This window comes from Agelaius tricolor, unplaced genomic scaffold (assembly GCF_023055355.1).
Source record: "Agelaius tricolor isolate 1412-34295 unplaced genomic scaffold, bAgeTri1.0.p SCAF_1, whole genome shotgun sequence".
Classification (NCBI taxonomy): domain Eukaryota; kingdom Metazoa; phylum Chordata; class Aves; order Passeriformes; family Icteridae; genus Agelaius; species Agelaius tricolor.
Window position 1 is genome coordinate 86,207,014 of NW_027269261.1, and position 25,122 is coordinate 86,232,135.

Below are 25,122 nucleotides of genomic sequence, written 5' to 3' on the forward strand. Positions count from 1 at the left end.
GTAAATTTAGAGATAAATTGCAATTTAATGGGACTTTCATCAAGTTGTGCTTTAGACATCACAGTACTGATAGTATCATTTTATGATATGACACTGTCCAGAACATATACAAGAAGTGAAAAATAGGTGTCTGATGTCTCTGTGACAGCTGCTATATACTCCAAAATTGGCATCCTGTTTTGCAATTTGCATAAAACCCCCTAACATATTCCTTCTCCCACATCTGGGATACATGACCTCTTAGAGGACAAGTGCAATCAGAATTTCATCACTTGGCAGTTGCCAAGAAGACACAAATTTGTTCTTCTGAGAAGAAACTAAATGGATGCATTCACACTATTGTATCTCATAATTGAAAACTTTTGAGTGGCCTCCATTAAATTTATTACTAAATAAACTATTCATGATGGACTCCATTTTAAATAAGAAAAGAACTGGGGCATCGAGGTTTGTACCTATACCATAATTGGTCATATATGTGCTCATGGAACTTCAAGGAAGGATGTATTAAGTGAGACAATCTATCAGTGTTTTGCACCAAGTAATTATTTTTTACTTTATATTTGTTTATACTGTTCTTGCATAATGAATTTTTTTCTCACTAAAATATCAAACAAACCAAACATTTATGCACATAAACAATTTTGAACAGTGTTCCTGAGTTTTTATCATTTTCCTGGATTGAGATATAAGAGAGCAAAAAATACCAGTGTCTGCCAGATGGGAATAGCCACAGAAGGCACATTTTTAGCAAGAATGACATGTACTTTTATTCTATGTCTCTTTTCTAAAATATGGCAGAAAGGCAAGATGGATTAAAGAAGGTTACATACAGAAAGGGAATAGTCAGACTGGCATTGTCCAGCTATCTCCTTTTGATCATTCTCTAAAGGTCATTTCCAGTTTGCTAAAGTTAATGCAGCCTGCACACTAAACTGAGATAAAACTTCAGTTAAAAACATTAGCAGCTTCCTGATTGTCTTTCATGGATGTCTTGCACTGTGTAGACAGCAAAGAGCTTTCTACACTTCCCCTACCAGTAAAGAGCTTTATGCTCTTTCCTGATGGTTCACATAGTTTAGCTTGTAATATCAATCATTAAGAGAATTTTTCTTTGCATAAAGAGATATCTGTTTTTCTCCTTCCCCTTTTCAGAGCTGACTTTGATGATTCTGCAACATATTCAGCAGTTGCAACAAACGTCCATGGTCAGGCATCAACTAATTGTGCTGTGATTGTGCGAAGTAAGTCCTACTTCATATTTAAAACAGTAAATAAATATAATGCTCATGTCATTGAATATTTCTTCTATGTTTATTCATAGGGTTCAGAGAGGAGGAAGAGCCTCACCCAGCTGCGATAATGCCCTTCCACTGTAAGCCTTTTTTTTCTATTTGCTTAGATAATTTATGTCCTCTTGTCAGGGCAATGTTTCACAGATTAGAAAACTGGATAAAACTTGCTTCTTCTGACTTTGCTTTCTAAGCATTGAGTTACAGTAGGAGCTGTCCAGATGCTCTTGCTTTCCCAGTTGAATTTCTAGATCAGCATACGATATAACAGAAAACTCCCATCTCCTGCTCAGATCAGACACTAATCTGTGCCAAGTACAATTTACTTGTACTCAAGAACCCTTTCATTTTCTCATGCATAGTGCCCCTGTCACACGATGTTTGCTTCACCCACATTGATGTCCAGTTTCTGGAGAAGTTTGGAGTCACTTTTGCAACTGAAGGTGAAACACTGACCTTGAAGTGTTCTATGTTGATCACTCCAGAGTTGAAAAGACTACGACCTCGTGCTGAGTGGTATAGAGATGGTAAGTTATTACATTGAATAGAATCTACCTGGAAAATGCTGGAGGAGACATTGAGGATACAGGTCAGGTTTAGAGCGTTATATTCTCAGAATTAAATTTGGAATAGAGAAAAAGAAATATCTCTAGTTAGAATTTATAGTCCTGCACTCTCAATTAAGTGATTTGGTCAACATTTTTTGAGCCCACATTGATAGCAGCAGGAGGTAACCTCATATTGTGATAGTACAATAGTTAGAACATTTACTTGGAAGAGATCCAAAGCCAGTTCTTAAATTTCACAATGACTCATAGTTGAATACTGTGACCACTCAGCTGAAGGGTACTCACAGGGCAGTAAAGTTTGAAGTACTGAATGAGGTATGGCTCTCCACTTTAATCTTGCTCCAGCATTTGTTGTGAATTTTATATTAAAATCATGTCAATGGTTAGGCAACACTTATAGTAGCCAGGCCTGATACACATATGTTTGCTCTGCTGTTTATGTGCCATGTTAGTAGGTTTCTTCCTTGTCTCTTTTGTCTGTGAAAACTTATTTTATGCCAGGTGAAACAGTCTTACCACGAAGCACTCAAAATAACATCACTAAACTTATCATATACTGGGGTGACTGGTACACAAATCCTGGATGAGTACTGTTTGTTCACTGCAGCAAAGAAGGGTTTTGAAACATAAAACTAGCTACTTAGAGCTTAGGATAGCAGCCTGTTGTAGATATTTATCCCACCACTTTTCACCAACCACAACCTGTGTAGGATTGTAAAGTAATTATTCTACCTGAGGATTTAAGGAAAGCCTTTGTTATTTTTGAATGGTTAGACCTTTCCCCAAAGGGACCACATTTGAGAATGGTGGACTTCCGAGACTGGTGTTTGGACTGGTCCCAAAAATATTGGCAGAAACTTCCATAATGGACAAAAAAACTAAGAAATGACAGTAAGATTAATAAGGCAGTCAAGAAAATTCAAGATTACAAAAATCAGAAAAAGAATGATTTTGTGACTGCTTTTTATGCCTTTTGTTTCATGTACATCATGGTTTTACATAGATTCACAACTGATTCTTCAGGGAACAAACTACTACTTAATTTTTTATTCCTATTTTTCTATCATTGTGGATACTTCCTTGTGATGAGATATTAGATGTCACTAAAGTAAAAATATGAGATAATAAAAATGACTTTTTCTGTTTGAATAGCCTAAAATCTAAGGCTGATACTTTAATTCAGATTCTGTTCCCACTGAAAGATAAAGGAATTTTGCTATATGCTTCAGGATTTTTAATAACTAAAAAAAAATCTCTTACTTCACTCTCAGATGGACCATCATTTTTAAGGGTACCTTTGCTTTGTGTCTTACTGGGTGCAGTTTCACAAGGTGACAAATCTCTCAAATTCTAAATTTGAAACTGCAGCTAAGAAGAACTTCTAATTTTCAAGGAATGCACAGTATTGTTCCACTTTTCATTGGACATGAAATTTTCTTGCACTATGAACCAAAGCTCATGACCCTTTCTCTTTGTTCTTTCATAATGACGAGATAATTCCTTCTTGATATGTAACAATACTATGTTCTTTGTTTTTCCCCTTATTTAACTTAATAAGTCCTTGTGAAAACCTGAGATGAAAACTTGTTTTGTTTTAAGCCAATAGATTTTTGGTAGGGAGTCAGATAGGTGTTCATCCCATTATTCTACTTCTGTGAAATAGGATGTTACAAACAAGCTTAGATTTTTCCTTCATTACAAGTACGTGGATCACAGTATTTCCAGGAGGTATACAGGTGCATTAACTGGCAGAACTTTTTCCCAAACACAGCAGGAATTCATGCGTTACAAACCTTTGTTATGTGCTACAGTTCCCTGTGTTGAGTCCCTTGAGAGCTGGAGGCAATGCATAAATATAAGCAATGAGAAGTTAATAACTTGTCCAACCTCATGTGCTTAAGACATTCTGGTTCTTTAGAGAGGTAATATTTAATTCTACTCTTGCATTAAGACTGTGCTCTGTTGAATTATGAGTGGGTCTTGGGTCTTCAAAGAGACAGGAGCCATGGTTGGTTGTTGTGAAGTTGTTTATTGCATGAATACATCAGCCTCGAAGGCGCAGAGTTGAGAGTATCCAAGTCTGTGCTACAAGCATTCTGGCATAGAAGTCCCAAAGTTCCAAGCAGAAGCAGCAGAAGCACTTGGAACAGTCCCAATGTTCCAAGCAGAAGCAGCAGAAGCAGTAGCAGCTAGCAGAAGTTACTACCACCTCCTTTTCATCCCAATACAGGGGGATTTTATTCATAAATCATCCAATCAACTAAAAACACCATTCTAAAGCATTTTTCCTACACCTATCCGAGCTTAATTCTAACGTGTGGAAGTAGTGTCAGTTCTTACACAAAATCTACACACGTAGTTCTATCTGTTCATGCAAATCTGTTCTATCTGTTCTATCTAGAAATGCAAGCAATGTTCTGCTATGTTTTCATTATGTCTGGAGCTAAGTTAATTTTCTGAAAAGTAACACTACTGAACTTTAGCCCTGAACTAGGCTTCAAGGCTTTTTACTAGCTAACACAGTCCCTTAAGGCACTTAAGATATATTTCTGCTTAAAACTGAAACTTACACTCCTACTTCATGTCTGTGTGGTTTAATATATTCCAGTTTCTCTAAAGGTTCCAATTCAATCACTGCTTTCCTTTCTCTCTCTGAGGGACTCAGAGAGACTTCTATTTCATGCATTCTAACGGTACTCTTCCTAAAATTTTTCAGTTTGTGTTAATCAAATAATAGCAACTAAAGCCCTGAGATGGATATGTATGATTTACTTATAATTATACACAGGAGAGGTATGTGTTTAGTATAAATAATGTTCACACTAGTGAACCTTACTGGGGGTATCTAGTAGACTCCTAGGGGCATATAAGTCAGCTCAGTGAAATCCTCTGAATTGATTTGGGATTTCACAAACATGAATATGATGTCTATTATTCATGGCCCACTTAGAGCAATTTAGGATACTGAAAGAACAAGTCAAGATACTGAAAGAACAAAATCCAAATAATGCCTCAGGAATGTATATCTAATCTGGACATGACTTCAGCTGATAATAGGAATTTTCCATTATTGATCTCTAATGTAATATAAACACTATAAAGCTTTATGTACCAGCATTCTGCAGCTATTTATATTGTAATCTAGAATAAAATAATTGATTTCAGGAGGAAAAATCATGGAGTGAAGAATCTAGCTAATATTTCAGCAGAACAAAAAATACACGATGAAAATAAATTTCAGTATATAGTAGTTCCCCACTCTTTGTATGAATTTTAATCAAAGTAATGTATAAGGAAAATTATCTTACATATTATAAACAGCATCTGAGGTTTGAGACATGCTGCTTCTGAGGATTAGTCTTCTGCAAGTAAATTCTGGGAAAAATAATAGAGCACAACACACAAACAGACTGTGAAGAGTGAGAACTTGTATTTGTGATATTATTGTGGCGGCAGACTTACGGATACTTGTTCTATTGGAACTTTTAAATATGTCCAAACTTTATTCTAATTGTCTTGCCTACAAAGTCATTCATCCAGACTGCATTAAAAAAAGCAGGCTTCTGTTAATTTCTGGTGAATCTTTGGCCTTGTGTGGGGAAGAGAAGTTTTTCTGCCCTTACCAAACACAACTGCCTCCTCAATTTCTGCTATCAGTACACTTAAAGAATGGAAATGGGTGATTCTGACCTTAGTAGCATTACAGGCTTGCCTACAATTTCTATATACTCAAACAATGGTGGCTACCAATCCACTGAAACTTTGAGTCTAAATAAGTGACCAGCTTTTCAGAGATGCTGGTTAATCAATATTTTTATGCTTAGGATTTTCTGCAGAGCTCATGCATTGGTTAAAGTTTCTAGGTGAAGATATTTTCTGATTTAATTTTAAGTACATCATGTCTCTCTACACAAGTCTGAGTACCATTGTGGCAGGCATGACAGAAAGGGGACACTCAGGTTTTCTAGGTAAGGATCTCATGGGAAGGAATCTGATTGAATTTAGTTTGTGTGCTTCTCATAAGCACTACATGCTTAGCTGATTATGCAATTTACTGCTGTAAGATTTAGTAGCTTGTGTTTTGCACATGCTTTGTTATTGGAATGTGTATCATGTTTTATACCTGCTTATGAAACTCAGCTGGTAGGTGAGAACACTGATTCCTTTGCAGATGTTTGAGTATCAGCTCCAAAATCTATTTAAGCTGTAGAATAATGAACATTCATAGATATTCAGATCTTTTAAATACAGTTCTGCTGCATTGATTACAATAAATTTGTATGTGATTGGCCTTAGGGAGTTAAAAATCAAAAATAATCCAATCAGTTATTTAAAAGGATGACAGGAGAAAGCCCCTTGCCTAGCATAAAGCATCCTGTTCACTTTTTGCTCTGGTTTCACTAGGTAATCAGATTAATGTGCATTAATCATGGGTCACCACCTCTCACTTTTGAGAGATTTAAATTTAATTTAATTCAATGTTCAACAGGCATGCCTTGAAGATCAAAGTTTGGTGTATATTTATTGCAGTTTTCAGATTAAATTGAAATCTGTTTTTTTAAATTTGGAAGAAAAATTGAGTAAACTGGCATTTGACCTGAACAGCAAGCAAAACTTATTAAAAATGAAAAAAGGTCCTACCCTGCATTCATTATAGGGTATGGCAGGTTTTCATGTTAGTATTTCTAAATGTGAGTAACATTTTTGTCTCTCAGTGTATTAAAAAGAATAGTGATAGGAATTTTGTGTTTGGCACTGCATAATATATTACTAGACCTCATGTTCTCTAAAAGTCACTGGTCAAATAATTTTAGAGAAATGCAACTTACTCTCTGTAGAGTTTTCATGGCATCCAAAGCACTATAATTCTGAATAAAACTGGCATAAATATTAGTTTGTGTCCCTGGCTGGCAGAGAACTGCACTAGGATGAAGGTTGTTCTAGCAGCACAATAATGTGTCTGATGGGTCTTCTCTTCCAGATGTGCTGCTAAAGGATTCCAAGTGGACACAGCTGTATTTTGGAGAAGGCCAGGCAGCTCTTTCCTTTACTCATCTGAACAAAGATGATGAAGGTTTATACACCCTGCGCATGGTTTCAAGAGGTGGAATCAGTGAATGCAGTGCATACCTGTTTGTAAGAGGTAAACTTTTAATCTGGTTCTTGAGGAGAAATTAAAAAACATTATGGAGTTTAGTTTTATGAAAAAATCCCATGTAATAACTGAAGTATGAAAGAAATTTAGCCCTGTGGAATTTCATAGTAATTTCATTTGTATATAGTAGTCTGTACTAAAAATCAGTCACCTTACATGAATGGGAAGCTTCAAGAGGAGCATGCTCCTGAGGACATTTTGTTTCCTGGAGAACCAGAGAAAGCATACTTGTGAAGAAACAACTTATTTCTTTATTTTCCACCTCCTTTCCTGGTAGGAAATAAACATCTTTGCATACAATCAGTTCTCACTGTAATGGTTTTGGCTTTAGAGATTGGACATTGGGAATGAGCCTTGTTGGGCATTCTTGTACCTTGTGCCTGGTCTTAGGGATACGTGCAGGAGAAAGCAAAAGAAATATTCCCACCACTATACCAGTCATAGTCATGTCATTAACCAGAGAAAAGAAACAAAGTAAGAAACTAGCTGACTGAAGAAATACAGTTTTCACAAAAGACATAGATAAAAGGAGGTAAATGTTTTAAAATAGAATAAAGGTCAGAATTTTTCATCACATTTCCATGCACAGCTCTCAGTGAAGTAAAAATTAACTTCTACATGTACCTGTGAGCAGAATTTAGTATTTAGTTTTATATTTTTTATTTGAAAGATAAAAATATTTCTGGTAGAGCAGTTCTTTCACTCTCTTAAACACATTGGACAATATCCTTGATATGGGCAAACTGGAACATCCCCACTGAGGCCACTGTAGCTCTATTAATTTTAAACCTTGTTCTTCTTGGTTTAAGTGTGCCTTGTGGGAGTGTCATCCAGACAGTTTGTGTGGGGTACAGGTAGGGAATGTCTTTTTCAGAGGTCTGAAATCCAACTTCCTCACAGGAGTAGTGCAAGGGCTTCATCAGCTTTGCAGTATGTCTTGAACAAGCCACTCTGGCATCCTGATCTCATTAGGAAAATGAGATCAATTTGCTAAAGCTATTTCTGTCCAGGTTACATTCCACAAAAGACATTATTCAGGTGAAAAACACCCACTAATATATAAAAAACTTTCTTAGAAGTTTTTGTTGAAGTGATGGGTAAATCTTAGGCATCTCTCTTGTCTATTTTATACTATATGTGATGCCTTTGCATGCCCAGGACCCTGGCCTTGTGCTGTGTCCTCTGGAGTCTCTAGTGTTGTCTGTTGGCCATTCTCTTGCCTTTTTTCATGAAGGCTGTGATCTGATACTGAGCATGAACTACTTCACAACTGATTGGGTTTAGACTCTGTAAATTTAGACTCTCTGCAGGGTATTTTTTTGTTATAGAAATCTTCCTTTGAAGGGAGAGAATTTTACCTGTTAAGAGATTTCATTAGGAGTTGTGGGTCCAGATTAGTCAATGTCTCTCAAAATGAAGCCGCAAAAGGTTGTCTTAAAGGTGGCATTTAGGACTCTAAATAAAACATAGCATTATAAATATTCCAGGAGTTTGCAAATTTTTCATTCTTTAAGAGATTTTTTTCCTAATCTGCATGTTTTTTATTGAGTACTTTGGTCTGATTGGTAACACACTGAGTCACAGCTTTCAGTGTGACAGAGCATCAAAAACACATGGGTGGGTTAAGCTTTTAATTCTCATGAAAAACAAGACGTGTTTGGTTCCTAAAAAGCTTTTCTGTTCTCAAAAATATCCTTGAACATTTTGTCTGTATAAAAATATAGACAATATGGTTCTGAATCATTATTGCAGTGAATTAGTACATCATGAAATGTTTGGGCTTCCATTCATATAAACAAGTAGCACAATGAACTGCAAGTATTCCCTTTGACTTTTTGATGTATATCAGAAGGGTTGGAGTAAAAACCAATTTATTTTAATTTGTGGTCCAGATGCTGATGCATTGATCGCAGGAGCACCAGGGGCACCAATGGATGTCAAATGCCATGATGCTAACAGAGACTATGTTATTGTTACCTGGAAACCACCGAATACAACCAGTGAGAGCCCTGTTATTGGATATTTTGTTGACAAGTATGTAAATCTTAACATTTATTTGATTTTGTTAATTGCCAGAAATATGTTTATACTGAAGAGAAAAAAATACCATTATATCTTTTCAATGTGTGTGTTCTTTGAACATATTTTTACAGACACTTGGCACTGGAATTCAGTTACACTCTGTGTTAAATTACAAGATTGTTCCCTGGCAAACTTTTGGCCCAGATGATTTAGTACTTTCACAGGCAATTCTGGGCATAGTCTGGGAATTAACAGGGGCTGGAGGCCATTCCAAGTAATATTTGCAGGCAGACACATTTTATCATACACTTAAAACATTCAATAGTATGGATGTGGGCACATCAGAGAATGAGCCCTGACAGTATTTAATTTATAAAAGCTAGAGTCCATGGGCATCTTGAATTAGATTTAGCCTCATTAATCTCTATACTGCAAAAGCTGAAACCTAGGAGTTATTACATTATGTTTTTCTTTCTTTCTTAAATGTAGTACATCAGGAGTTCAAGGTCTGGACTCCTGGGAGTTGGCAGTTTAAGTCAGACTGGCAGGCTTCTGTCCTTCAGTGAGCTTTGCACTTTGCTGGGGTTTCAGCTCAGTGCAGGCAGCTGGTGAGCAGGGGATCCAAGCGCTGATTTCTATGTTTTGTTCTTTGACTGAAGTGAATGCTTGCTCCTTGTAGCCAGAGCAGATCATCTGATCCTTAGTGTCTGAATCTGTCAGTCAGCAAAGCCTTACTGAAATGATTTCATAATGTAAACTGCTGTGCACTTAAAAGCAACATTTGCAGCTCATTGCTATTTGCTTCCCTGTCATTTGGTGTAATTCAAAGATAACTGTCTGGGAATAACTGGAAAAATAGAGGTTTATGAATGGCAGTCAGTATGAGGAAATTAACTTGAGACCTGGGGACTCTACGATCTATATCCAATTTAGGCAGTACATAGATCATAGGAATATCTAACCTAATTGTGTATAATCTAGTCAGATGTGCCATTTGACACATTGCTGGTATCACTGCAGTGCCAAGGAGCTCTTGATCATGACGTGACTTTTTTCTGGTACAGTCAGGGCAACAGAGAGTCTTCTACACAAAAGTTTATATTAGTAGGACACAAACTGTATATGTACACACAAAGGAGTCAATATGATAATATCACTCTTCTTCTTGATGACTCCTATACTCTGTGGCCCAGTCATTTTGGGAGGGAAAGACACAAAAGTTTACTTGAAAATATGACAAAGAAGAAATTAAAATCACTAGGTGAATCTTGCAAATTCATCATGTTCTGTGGAGATGAATATTAAAAATGAAAGTGAATAATTTATTCTTTACATGGCAAGGAAAAGAACCAAACAGAAGGGAAGCAGATAGATTTGAAAAGGCCAAAAACCATGGAAGAAAAATGACCTTTGCATTATGAAAAAAATATGAACAGAGTGGGGATTGGATCTCTGACCAGAGAAGAGTGTATAAAGTGTGCGACTTTCATTAATGAGGTATATGGTTTAGCTCCTCAGCCTAGCAAAGGTGACTTCTGTGGTTCTGGCTTGGTGTGGGTAGCATGGGGTGTATTTATTGTGAGATGATACTAACAAAGGCTGTCTTCTGCTATTCCAAGATGTGAAGTAGGTCTGGAGAACTGGGTCCAGTGCAATGATGCTCCTGTGAAAGTCTGCAAGTATCCTGTGACTGGTCTTCAAGAGGGACGGTCCTACATATTCCGTGTGAGGGCAGTGAACAGTGCTGGCATTAGCCGGCCTTCTCGAGCCTCCGAACCAGTGGCAGCGCTTGACCCCCTTGACCTGGAGAGAACACAAAGTAGGTTATTCAAGGCTTCTTAAAATAAAAAAAAATTAAGATTCTGTTTACCCAGTTAACCTAAGGAGAAGAGTTTATTTCTTCCTTTGATTGAATATCTCACTACAGACTGCAAAGTAGCGTTATGAGAGCTTCTTCATGAATAGAGCAAGCCAGCTTACCCTGGGGAGTAGTTTTATTGATTTAGCCTTGTCCTAAACCCCTGTGCAGATTCTGTATATCATGTACTTGCACACCTTCTGTTTCATGTCCTCCTTTTGGTCAGAGGGGAATTAAAGTAATTACGAATACCTTAAAGCACTGCCCCAGTGTTGCCTGTAAAATCTGAGCTGAATATGCTCAGATTTCCTTTACGTGTGTTTTATGTATGTGTGTATGCTTTATGATTAATTCCTATAACAAAAGTGAACTTCACAACACAATTGATTACTAATCTGCCTCAAATCCATCTACTGTGACTATGGCTCTTGCTTTTTAGCACATCTTTGAATAGTACTGTCTTATCCAGCCCTGTTTTTCTAGGAAAGTGAATAAACTAGTATATGACTTCGAGTTGACTCTATATGGGGAAAGATTTTATTACAACATTATAGAAACAGAGGTATACAGGCTTTTGAATGCATGACAAACAATAATTTGCAAAATTTGTAAATATATTGAACTAGTTTGAGAAACTAATTGAATATTTTGATTGACAGTTGTTCATGTGGATGAAGGGAGAAAGATTGTGATCAGTAAGGATGACCTTGAAGGTAAGTAGCATTTCTGCAATTTCACTACATCTGCTTATTCTCCAGTAATTTTGCATCATAGCTAGAAACATAAATTGAAAAGAAATCCATCTAGTGATAAAGTCTCTATATTAAGAAATAAAGCTACATTATGACTTGCAAGGCTGAAAGAACACAAGTGAGGAGTGAGGTCTAAAAAGATGGAGAACATCACACTCTCAACAGCAAAACTTTTATATGTCAACAGCATTTTCTCACCTTTTTGCTTTTACTAGTGCTAAGCTGACTTAAATGGCTGAACATTTGATTGCCCATTTGATTGCCCATATTTCCCCTCTTTCTAGCTTTCTGGGAGCTAAGTATAGCTTTTTTTAGACTGATTTTGACTATTTGAGCAAGTTATTGCCATTCTCATAAAAACTTGCACAATTTATATCAATTCTTTAAATAATATATATCTACCTGAATATGGAGGTTTTTCTTAAGGTTAAAATTATAGACTAAGTAATGTTTTTCCTCAGGAGAATTGGAGAGATCCCTGACGCTTTTGAGATAAAGTTTGAATTTTTTCTGGTTTTGGTTGTTTCTCTATGGAATGATTAGGCTTTTATACTAGAATAATGACCTTCTTTACACTTAAACTGCTAAAATTATTAACTACATTGGATCAAAATTTTAAAAAAAGTGTCTGAGAACAAATGTAGTTTGAAGGAGAATCAGACATTAAATGGCTTTCCCAGTGCATGGACAGGACAGATGAAGTTCCTCTATTTTTATAATAGTACCCTAAATTAATTGATATGGGTATTACAGGATCAGAGGCACATCACAATATCAGATTGTAATTGTCTTGTTTGGCTTCACAGATCATTCTTCCGCTCTCAGGATTAGAATGATCAGGTCAAGTAAATGGCCACTCTGGAATAGTCATATATAATGATATTTGGATTTCTGTCACATGAATATTCATGTTTAATAGAGTATGAATATTGAAATATCATTTTTTATGTAGATCACTACTTTCATCTGCAAGATTGGAGACTATTTCTGAAAGAGCAATCTTACAGATCACAAATGGTTTTCCTTTTTAGTGCAGGCTGATATCCCTTTCTGGCAACCATTCTGTACCACCATGTTATATCATTACAAAGTATGGAAGCTTTTGTTTTTTCAAGAATGGAAGAAAACATGTTGAGATTTTGTTACCTGAAATCACTTGGAAGCCTTTTGTCTTAATGCTGTGAAGGATTATTTTAATTATCTTGAGTATATGTCATCAATTTCATCTTAGACTCAGCTGATTCATGTATTTTCTGAGAGAAAAAAATAGATTTGTAGGAAATCAAATATAGAAAGCATTGTGAGAAATAAATTTTCATTGGATATATCAGTTTGCTTTAAAAAAGGTTTGGTTGTGATTTGGTAACTAGATATGATGAAATAGTATTTGTGTACATTTTGAGTCTGATTCATTCTACAGATATGTCTAATAGTTTAAAATATCACTGCCATGATTTAGAGATTATTACTGAAATATTTTTCTCTTTTTTAAAGACAAACATTTAGAGGATATATACTCTTTTCTTAGCCTGAGAGGTAGAAAAAATTACCTTCAAAGAACAAAGATTTTTTTATTTTTCTATCACAAGCCACAAAGAAAAAATTTTTAGGTGCCTGCTGAGTTGCTACTTCTGACCTACTACCAAGTTGAAGCTTCTTCAGGGCTGTGTAGCTGTGCCTGTGTAGAGGTCCATCACAGGACCATCACAGGTCACTCTCCCATCTGGTGCTGTTTTACCCCATTGTAATCCCTTGGTTAGCAGAACCAGCTTTTTCTCATGTTGCAGTCAGTGAGCAGGACCATGAAAGGCTGAGCAGAATTCTTCCTACCTGGCCCAGGGTAGGCAGGTTGGCTCTAACAGTGCTGGTGACTCTGCAGAGTGAGTGGGGAGAGGGGTTTGATCAGGTCACAATGTGTGGTAGAGCTGTCAGAGGGCTGGTGACATATATTTATGTCTCTGATTCACAGATTTTAGAAATGCTTTAGACTATACAGCTGATAATGCCATTATGTTATAGGATATATTGCTAATAGGTTCTGCTCCTTTTCCTGCTTTTCTCTTTGTTTTAAAGCTTCTTTTCTGATTGTACTTCTCTTCCAGCTATTTTTTTTAAATTCTAATTTCTCATAATAACTCTTTTGACTTCTGTCTTTGATCAAAAAATGTTGGCATATAGTGAGTAGGGTTTTACTAGGAGATTGAAGTAATTCAAATGTGATCAAAGAAAAAAGTGTGACAAATGCACAAGAGTTTCAGGGAGCACATTTGACCTTTACTGAAAGAGTAAGTAACTAGCTATTAATACTGAAGTTTTATTTATCAAAATCTAATTGAAGTGATCAGGTGAACTGCACAGATGATATCACAGCCCCTAATAGCTGAGCATTGCAGTGCAGGGTGGGAAAGTTGAATCAGAAAGATGAGCTGTACCCTGAATGCTGACCCAGGAGTTAATCTGCTGTTTAACACTTGCTACATTTATTAATCTTACAGGGGATGTTCAGATTCCAAGCCCTCCCACCAATGTACATGCTTCAGAAATCAGCAAAACATATGTTGTACTGAGCTGGGATCCACCTGTTCCCCGTGGCAGGGAGCCACTGACGTATTTCATTGAGAAGGTACTGCACTGTACAGTGGTGTTCTGTTGAAAGGTGCTTTATTGCTGTGTGCTGTTACACTCAAACCATTTTCAGATCTGCAGAATGAGCAATAAAACTGTGGTCTTCCAGGATTTGGAAGTGGGATATTAGAGAAGCATGGATAATCAAATGTCTTACTGCAAGTTTTAATGAGCATTGAAATTCAAGGACCAGAGAAAAGGATTCCCCTATGCTATTTGCTCACTGCTGTCTAAATGGGAACAAATAATTATGTATGCAAGAGTTAAAAAAGAAAATAAATAAAAGAAACATCCATAGTTTTCACAATCAGGCACAATTGTAAATTTTCAATCTCTGTAAAAAAGGGAAGTTTCTGTTAGTTTTGTGATAGAACAAGGAATAAACAGTAACTCATAATTTGATCCTCACTTATTTGCAGGCTAATGGCAGCATCTACTATACACTGACATTTCCAATTTATCTCCTGTAAGGTCAGCAAAGAGGCAGATGCCTGTCTCAAGTTCACTGGTCCCTGGTACTCTTCATGGCTGCCTTCCTCCTCCCTTTGAATTGAAAGGGGACTTCAGTGTTCACAGTAGGAGAGGTTTGTTCTTCATCCACCTAAGTGAATAAAATTTAAATAAATCTCTCCCTGAAACATGTTTCTAAATTATATTGGGTTGGAGCAACTTGTTTCAGAATTTTCCTTGTAGGTAAAATGGGCCTCATACCTGACCTCTAAAACACAGGTCAAGCTATACTTAGTTTTTATGAATTATGCCTCTAGTACATGCACCCTCTTACCAGTCCACATACACTAAACCTCTTAATTAAACTGCCACATGTTCAATTTGCACCATGAATATTGTAACAGCCTTTTCTCAGGCCCTTACTATGCCAGTTTTTTTCTTTGCACATCTAAAATTCTGCACATTCCTCCACAATTTATTCCTCTGCTGTCCTGTTCATGACACTCCTCTTTTTGCAGCCCCCCCAGCTTGTCTTTTCCCTCTCAGACACACAAAAAACCCCTCCACTTTAAAAGAACTCCATAGGCCATTTCTACACTCTTCATCATCATTACTTGCTGGATGTTGAACAAATTGATGCAAAGTGAACACCACTCACTAGTTAAATTTTCCAGCAAGCATGACCATTTCTCCCATTCTGCCATATGGATTCAAAAGAAGTAACGAAAATTTTCATAGGAATAAGTATCTAGTTTTTCTTTCTATGCAATAAAATACAATCCTTTCTTGCATTTATTCCCACTTACATATGTCTTTGCTTATCTATAAATTTCAAGGATATCATTATAAGGATTTTGAACTAGCTCTTGTCATGGAAACACCTTTTTAGTTCCAGAATATGCAGAAAAGTCCAGATAAAAAGCTCAGAGGTAGATTTCCATTGAGTGGACACCTACACCTGGCTGGATGAATTTCATTCTAAGAATGAATTGGAAAAGATGGATTATCTGCTTGTTTTATACAAATAAATTTATATAGCTCCAGAAACAGTACACAGCAGTGACAATGATGGAAAAAAGTGTCCCATTTATAAATCAGATTTACTGAAGGAAAGTGAGAACGGGGACAGAAAGGCTATTATTAGAAAAAAGAGCTTCATTGTACTAATTAATACCTGAATCTAAAATACTTTTGCAAAAATAACTGATATCTATGAACAGCTTAGTCAGTTCATAGGTGAATGTTTGTTTTTTGCTTTCCACTGTCATCTGTTAATTTACAACAGTTTCTAACTATTTTATTTTAAATAAAGAAGATTCCATCCTGAAGAATAAAAATGTATTTGTAAAGCTTTCAAAAGACACAAAATAGAAATGAATTTTCTATGTTCTCTTTAAATACTTTTTTAACAGATAAATCATATCAAACCACAGAACAAAATGAGATGCTGATTCTTTGTGAAAAGAAGAAATTTATGTTTTTCATGGCAAGAAGTAAAATATATGGCAAAATAATATTTATTTCATATTTTACAGCTTTTTATTACGAAGAAAATTGATGTTATATTTCTTTTTTTTTTTTTTTTTGAGAACACTAGGTGGGTTCAGTACCTCTGAGAAAGATTTAGATGAAGAGACTCCAGCTGTTTACATTATTATTATTATTATTATTATTATTATTATTATTAGTCTATTGTAGGTGTCATTATATACAGGGTAGTTTTCAAGCACCCATGAAACACTGTTCTTCCTCTAAGAAATTCACAGAGTCTTCCTCCTCTAAGAAATTCACAGAGTCTATCAGATTTTGCTCCAAGACTTTCTGTTCCAAAATTTTATAAACAAAATTTCTATGCACCTACGTGCCAAGGAAATTTTCTTCAATCTATTTATTAGGCACTTGGGTTTTACTGAAATTTCTGAAAGATTCCATGACTAATTTTTGGTTAAACTGTTTATGTGGGAAATCGAATGGACAGCAGGCTTCTCTCAGAGTACTGATTTTCTGGCTCTCCTCCATGTGCAGTTGTGGTGATGATAAGCTCAGCTGCTGCACTGAGAATACACAAAAGTAATTACCTTATTTGATGAATGTTTTTAGGGGACATGACCTTACTCAACAGAATAAATAAAGTTGTGAGTAAAGTAGCATTTCCCTCCCTACCCTTCTGCAGAGTTTGGATTAGGGCTCGTTCACTTGACTCCAAACCTTTAGGTGTTCATGTGAGTTTTTCAGGACATGTAAGTAATTCTTTGGGGCCAATCACAGTTGACAGTCACAGCCTTAAAAGAAGGCTGGATGTGTGTACAAGTGTGCATGTATTGAAGTCAAGACAGGCAAGGAGACAGTGAGATATTCAGATCTTTTTGTAGAGTAATGGAATGCACCAGCAATGAGAATTTGCATATGTTTAAGTCAGGCATTTGAGAGTGATCCTTCTGTCATAGCTCTTAAATAAATTCATGACAGGATGCAGTACAGCAATATGTTCAATTTTTGACAGTTCACAGAAATGATTCATGGCTTTTTTGTTGTTTTTTGTAGTCCATGGTTGGCAGTGGAAGTTGGCAAAGAGTCAATGCACAGGTTGCAGTAAAATCTCCTCGCTATGCAGTGTTTGACCTTGCAGAAGGAAAACCATATGTTTTCCGAGTGTTGTCAGCAAATAAAAATGGCATCAGTGATCCATCTGAAATCACAGAACCTATTCAACCACAAGATACTATTGGTAAGGTATTAATTGCAAGACATTATATTAAAAAACAATAGATATTTTGCAAACTGGAAATAGAAAGCTTTCATTAGAGTATAACTATAATAATAGTAGTTGACTTAATTTGTGTTCAGTTCTGTGAAGGATTTAAAAAAGACCAAGATGCTAAATTTTAGAGACGTCCCTGAATTTTCTTAGTGATCACAAGCCTTGCTACTGAAAACAATAATCAGTATAATTATTTTTTCGCTACAGTTTCATCTAGAAAAGGTAGCCTTTCATTTCTTTCTTAGTATTCTGAGTTGCAAATTGCTGCCAGTGCACTATTCCTCTGTCATACAGATGAGTAGATTTCAGGGAAAGATACAACTACATATTCAGTGGTGATTTTCCAAATGAAAATGAAGTGTTTATCTTGGGGTTACATTCAAAAAACACAAATGAAAATTTAGGGAGTGGCTATTAATCTTGTTTTTGAAATATTTGTTTTGTTTTTGCAGTTTTACAGAAGCCACACACAACAGCTTGATGTATTAATAACTGTCACCTTAAGTGCACATATCTTACTAGTACACTTTCTAGTAATATACAAAATATTTACAGTATTTGATATACCATAGTTAAAAATATAATCCATACTTTCAGCTTGATCTGTGACTACATGACAAAGAAAAGCATCTTTTGCTTTCATATACTCTTGATTTGATGTCTCATTAATACATATAAATTATTTAAACCATTCAACATTCCCCACGGTAGGGAAGAAAAACACTGTATTTATTGTACTTAGTACAGAAAATAAGCTATCCCTTAGGGGTTAACACAACACCTTCTGCATAACTCACAGCTTTAAATTAAGCAAAATGCAGAAGAATCTATTTTAAAGAGAAACTTCAGCACTATTTTCAGAGACAGAGTTTGCTACCTGAGCTAAAATATATCAGAAACACTTGGCTCCTTTTAGTTGCCTGCACTTAGTGTCATTTGATATTCTTAAGGGTGACAGGGACACCTTCATGAGGACAGAAATCATTACACAGTGACTGTTGGTACCTTATGAGCAGAAACTAAAGAATGGTTGCGACATCCTAGGCCATCCTAAATGATACTTAAAATCATGCAATTTAATTTAGTGGTAAAGGAATATTCAGGTTGAGGTTAAAATCCCAGTTTAGGAGTTTTCATGTAGGTATCTACAGGTGCAGTAGATGCTTCTGCTCTGACTCTGGCAACTGGAGCCTGGAATATAAGCTGGCTGATGATGTCATAAATTGCTCCATGTCACCCAGCTGTAGAATGTCTGTTTTGGGGTGAGAAGAATAATTTTCAGGACTCTACCTAGGACTGATGGAAGGTTCAGTTTAACTGGCCAAAGTGACATCCTTTTCAAATGCTTTCAGCTTGCCATTTCAGAGGACTGTAGGTACTATCTCTCGAGTCATATGTGGCAACTCCATGAAGAAGGGACAGATGGTCCAAAATGGCCCTAAAATAATTTTTGTAACTGAGTTAAGACCTAGCTCTTTGACTATAGTGGCAGCTCAAGAATATGTGCTTGTAGATGCACATAAAAGCCTAAATGTAGGTACATTTATCAGACTGAATCCATTTGATCTTAGAAATTTATTGCATAAAGTATAGCAGTATGTAAGTATTAATTTTTATTTTAATATTGAAAGACTAAGTGGAAAACATGCTGCCTTTCTTTTGTTTCATGCTGCTTACAGTTCTCTGCATTATCAATCTGAGGAAAATAAAATATCTTCAAAAGGCGAGTACTGGGTGCTTGTCTGATGTGTTAGGCTGAGACCTTGCTTTAGTTTCTTGCATTGTGAAAGCTCAGACAGATATTTTATAGTGTACAGACTGTGTGCTTGTTCTTACTAAGATTTTTTTTTCCATTTGGATCTCAATATTTCTGGTTCTATTTATGCACATTCATCTGTTTAGGTCGGTGTAAACTGACAATGAACTTTCTTTGCATGTAAAGTAAACTACATACTACAGTACATTGAGAGAACTATAGTCAACAGATTGGAGAAAGCTTTATCCTCTTTTTCTTGGTGACGTTGAGGTGATGCTGAGGTGGTGTTGAGGTTGGTCCTGGAGTACTGTTTCCAGTTCTGGCTTCCTTAGTCAAGAGGGATGGTTGTAAAGTGGAGAGGTCCTCTGAATGGCAACCAAGATGACCGAGGGATTAGAGAATTATTAGAGAGGTGTTTATTTAGTTTGAAGACTTACGAAGATGATGGTGCCAAACTTCTCAGCATTGTCAAATGACAAATAGAGGCAAGAGCCAAAAATTGTAGCCTAGTAAATTCATTCTAGACATAGTCTTTTAACGAGAGAGGTGCAAGGTGCAAGAGTGCAGTGCTGGAAAAGGTTGTGCAGGTAAGCTGTGAAATCTCCATTGTCAGAAGGTTTCAAGACTTGTACAAGTCTGTGACTGACACACTAGTTTAGTGTTTGTGAGGATCCCACTCTCAGTGATGGGGTAGAGGGACTAAATGATCCCCAGAGATCCCTTCCAACCAGTGTTCCTATGCTTCTATGATATTCATCTAGCTACTTTTAGATAAACTTTTGGCATTCAAATATATGCTTAAAGTTATCCTGAAAAGCTCATATTTTTGGAATTGGGGCTGTCATTAGTTAACTGTAAGACAATATTTCTTAATCCTCATGATATCATATTCTATGGTTTATGTGCATTTCTTACTGGCACAGTAATGCTACAGAGACATAGTCTATACATCAACCTCTTATTTGAGAGAGAAATTAGTGAGTGAAGATTTTCATATCTGTATGCTTTTATCCATACTCATATTTGAAAATATGTGGTCCTATAATTGGCTATCATAAAACCTGTATAAGATCATATAGGTAAGGAGCCTCACAGAGCATTCTGAGAAAAAAATAGAAAAAAGTATATTTGTATACTTTTTTATATACACATATATATAGGTATCCAGACTTAAAGAAATATATTAAAATACATATCATATAACAATATTAACATAGTAGGAGTAGTTACAGCTGTAGTGATTAAATATGATCAAATTATACAGTTTTTCATCTAATTCAACTTTTATTTTTAGGTATTTTCTAATATGTATATGTTTTATTTCTTTTTCTTAGTTTTACCATCTGCACCTGGTCAGGTGGTGGCCACAAGGAATACAAAAACATCAGTTGTAGTTCAATGGGATAAACCAAAACATGAAGAGGATTTATATGGCTACTACATTGAGTATTCTGTGGTGGGATCAAATCGCTGGGAACCCAGTAACCATAAACCTATTAAATATAACAGGTATTGATAACATTCCTGTGTTTTTGGGAAGTTTGAAAACTGCAGGGTATTTTTAAGATAATTTATGTGCTAAGCCATAGGATTATAATTGAAGGAGAATGTTGAATGAATGGGAAGAAAAACAGTCTGCAGACTCCCAGAGCCAAGATTTCCAAATTGCAGAGAAATTCTCCTCAGCTTTTAATTTTTTTTCATATATTTTTATATTCCATGACTTTAAGTTTTAAAAGCAAACTCTGGAGGTATTATTCTGAGTGTCTTGGACATGAGTAAGAGCAAAATATGCCCTTTTAAAGTATGAGTTAGTTGTGGGGTAAACAGACCTGATGAGGAAGAGAATGAGAAAGGAGAGGGAGCTCTAAAGCTTTATCATAGTCCATGAATGACAGAGCAAAAGGTCAGGCCATTTCTGCTATAAATATGGTGGCGAAAGTGCTTTGGCAGCTGACACTATTGTGCAGGAAAGCCAAGTGTCCCATTCCAGAAACATCAGAGCTCCCTGATCTGTTACATCTCTGGATAAAGAACACTGGACCCTGTTTCTGTTTGAAACCCTCTGATTCCCTTGTCATGATACTAGCACTGTTTCAATTTCTGATGATTTCTTACTCCCTCCTGAAGATGTCAAATTCATTATGAGATTCTTCAAGCAATTTCCTCTGTGAAAATCATATTTATTTTTTTTGGAATCAATCACCAAATTCAAAGATTAGATTTTTAGTCTATATTTTCTATAACAAGCACATCATATTGTTTAGTGTATTATGTCAGTCATTAACTGAGTGACTTTGTAAAATGATGAGTCCTTTTTTCAAGTAGTCAAGAAATTTGATCAAAAAAAAAAAAGTAGAGACTAGTTGTTGGTCAAAGGGGGTTGAGAAAGCACAAAAATAATAAAAAAAATTCATTTCTTCATACATGAACATATATAACAATAGGATAGCTCTGAGTATTTTATTTAGTACAGTAATTACCTAAGAAACTCAGGTCAAAACTGAAAACTATTCTTGACAATGACTATAAAACTACAGTGAAAAATACAGTTCCTTCCCAGAATAGATTAGAATTTAGCAAGACAAAGTTCAGAGGGAATATAATATATTTTATCTGACTTCACCTGCCAGATCAGTACTAACAATCTGATGAGTACTGCAATTTTTGCTACAGTGTCCCTTCCAGTTGTATTGTACTACATCATGCCTTTTATTGCAGTTTCCCTCTTGGAAATATTTTCCTTTGTGAGGCACTCGTGAAGTTGAGCTTTTTAATTGATACAACAATATAATGTTACAGCATAGAATGATTTCTGTAAAATATACACTAATATGTGATGCTGTCTTTTTTGACCCAGGTTTGTTGTTCATGGTTTGGAAACTGGAGAGCAATATGTCTTCCGTGTGAAAGCTGCGAATGCTTTAGGATTGAGTGAAAACTCGCAGGAGTCGGAGGCTGTAACAGTGCAGGCAGCCCTTAGTAAGTGTGATTCTGTGCAACTCAGCTTCTTCTTTCCCAAATGAGTGACATATCTTCAGCAATCACCTTCTTTGGTCTGATTTACTATAATAATATACCTTGCACCCCTCATGCACGTCTGTTTAATGATGTCTATTCTCTGGCATGTGGCTGTTCTAGAGAAAAGACATTGTTTTATAAAAAAAGTTATTTATAAAGACTGTTAGAAATATTGGGTAAGATGAACTTTAATGGCCAGGTTGCCTTTTGCTCCTAGGCTGTATCAAAGAAATTTAACTACTGAGTAAGTTAGACAATTAGTTTCTGAGTGACTTGGAGTGGTGCAAAATATTTTAGCACGGTATCTACTCCATTTAGAAGAGTTTCAGTAAGCTTTATTACTGTGTAACTGAACCAAACAGAAAATCCCCTTTGTTTGCTCCAGGTTGGAGCACAGTCTACCTCCTCTGGTGTCTCACAAACAAAATTTCTGTGTAAGGTCAGTCGTGCAGCCTTCAGTGGGAACGGTACATGTTGAGTGAAGGGTTAAATAAGTATTTGCACCAAAGAATACACAGGTCTGGACTATCATGGTTCAATTTGAATTAAGGGACAGTGTCAGCTCCATACTGAAAAATTTTAAATAGGATCCATTTTCCCCAGCAGAGTGCCCTCAACTTTTGGAGAAAACCAGTAGACATATTTGTGAGAAATAATTCTCTAAAAGATTTATAATTCAGTGTAGTCAATAGAAAGTACATTTGTATATTACTGACAAAGTTACTCTATTTGACTTTTTTAGGAGGAAGTGTGTCTCATATGGGTAGGTGGTGCATGGACACTTTCACATCTATCACCACAATATTGTAAATGCACTTGCACCTATTTGTCACTATGTGCTTTGCAGATGAGGGTTGCATGGGGTGTATCATCAAACACAGAGCACGTGGATCTTACACACACTTACGGGATGTGGACAGCTTTTATCCATTTTTGTAGCCTTTACAGGAATTTAGCAGGACTATTTTATAGATGACCTAGCATTAGCACGGCCAGAATCTTTCTGTAGTATTACTTCAAGATTATTTACAGGTATGACTTTAAGATTATTTACAGGAATTTTCTACAGTTATTCTTATTTACCAAGAAGTGGCGGCAAACACAAAGGCCACATTTTGTGACCTCTGAGTATAGCACCACGGCTGAAAAAAAAGTATGAAAGGTTAGCTCTGCTGATTGCTATTGGTTTTCATTGTGATCAGTAGTACAGCTACAAGATCAGGGACTGTACTAATGTATTCTCTTCTGAATGAGGTAAGTTACATTCTCTCAAGTTATACTGGTAGCTCAGCTGAAGGTATCAGAACAGCTTTAGGGACAGGTGTTTAGCTGTACTGATTGAAGCACTCCAGTGTCAAAAAGGGGTATCTTTGGGCAGACTTTCAAGTATGGATGACAAATGCAAAACTGCTTGCTTCACGGGGTGCTTGCCAGTAGGAGGGGATTAAAAAGCTCAGAAAAAGGGTTTTCTTCATCTCTAGGAAGGTGCCTTGGTGACATTTCTGCTTCTGCTACAGAAGGGAGTAAACCCATGCAAGGAACTTCATGAAGGACATTACTTTTCTGCCTCAACATAGGCAGAAAAGTTAAGTTACTGAAAATCTAAATATCTTCTTTCTGGGTCAAAAAGCAGTCACAGTCTGAATAAAGCATATAATATCAGGACAGTACAGGAAAGCTGTGGTGGCCATAGATCAGTCAGTCACATGACTTAATTTCACTCAAATTTATAGACTTTTTTCTTTTTGTACTGGATGATTTTTACTGTATTCCATAACTACTTGAGCAGCTAATTTTTTTTTCTTTTTTCTTCCTAGGAAGAGGTCTTCTGACCTATTTAAATATTTTAGCATAATTTTTGGTTTGGAGACACTGGCATTACTATTTCCCTGCAAAGATCATCTATTCTTCCTTGCTACCTTCTGAGAGGGCAAAACATTAGACAGATGTTTTAAAACCTTCCATGTTTATGTCTGGTCATAAGATGAATGTTGGTTAGCAACTTTACAATTACTTTGCTCTCATTGTGCAGTTGAGAGCAGTATGCTGCAGAAGACAGAAGCAATATCAAAAATGCTAAGCAACTTCTACACTGCAGTGCTTTAGACTCTGTCCTAACTCTCAGGTTGCTTATTTCCTTGTAGCTTGTCCTTCATATCCTCATGGTATCACTCTTCTGAACTGTGATGGGCATTCAATGACCCTTGGCTGGAAAGCACCAACATACAGTGGAGGCTCACCAATCCTTGGTTATTATATAGATAAAAGGGAAGCTAACCATCAAAACTGGCATGAAGTCAACTCTTCCCTTATTACCCGGACGATTTATACGGTTAGTATTTTCTGCTCATTATATTTTTGCAGTTGAATTTTTTTCTTCAGCTTTTTTTAACAGAGAAATTCTTTAAATAATTACTTCAACAAAACTAGACACTTCCATTCGGAGTGCAGCAGCGTTACACCTGGGCTAAAAGATCATTGCCATCCCCTACTGTGAAATTCTAATACAAATAAGACCATTGAGATAACTAAATTTTGGAGGGAAAATGTGAAGCACATTTTTCACAAGGAATAAGAGGAGTGAGCCATAAGATGTTCCCCAAGCTATTTTCGTTAATGATCACTGTATACATCACCACTATAACAACATACAGAGAAAGGATGGAAGCATTTAGCAGGACAGATAACTGCTCTCTGTAGGACTGAGGACTTGCAAACAAAATGGAGATGAGTTGAGAAAAAATATAACTGTCTCTGTTCTTACTCTCAAAATCTGCCTTCAGCTGAAAAAGCATGTTTATTAATGGACTCAGCATTATGTCTCATCACCTCCTTCACAGAGTACAGTTTTGAAATAAATT

General features: G+C 36.1%; 1 protein-coding gene across 1 annotated transcript in view; it reads left to right on the forward strand.

Annotated features, from left to right (window-relative positions):
- Positions 1-25,122, forward strand: part of MYOM2 (myomesin 2) — a 71,153-nt gene that overhangs the window by 14,748 nt on the left and 31,283 nt on the right. The window contains exons 7-18 of the mRNA XM_071442179.1: positions 1,156-1,244; positions 1,325-1,375; positions 1,655-1,819; positions 6,843-7,004; positions 8,909-9,050; positions 10,658-10,857; positions 11,556-11,609; positions 14,144-14,271; positions 17,268-17,451; positions 20,575-20,749; positions 22,101-22,222; positions 24,406-24,593. Coding sequence (XP_071298280.1) covers positions 1,156-1,244; positions 1,325-1,375; positions 1,655-1,819; positions 6,843-7,004; positions 8,909-9,050; positions 10,658-10,857; positions 11,556-11,609; positions 14,144-14,271; positions 17,268-17,451; positions 20,575-20,749; positions 22,101-22,222; positions 24,406-24,593 — 1,660 coding nt within the window. The remainder of the gene's footprint in view (positions 1-1,155; positions 1,245-1,324; positions 1,376-1,654; positions 1,820-6,842; positions 7,005-8,908; positions 9,051-10,657; positions 10,858-11,555; positions 11,610-14,143; positions 14,272-17,267; positions 17,452-20,574; positions 20,750-22,100; positions 22,223-24,405; positions 24,594-25,122) is intronic.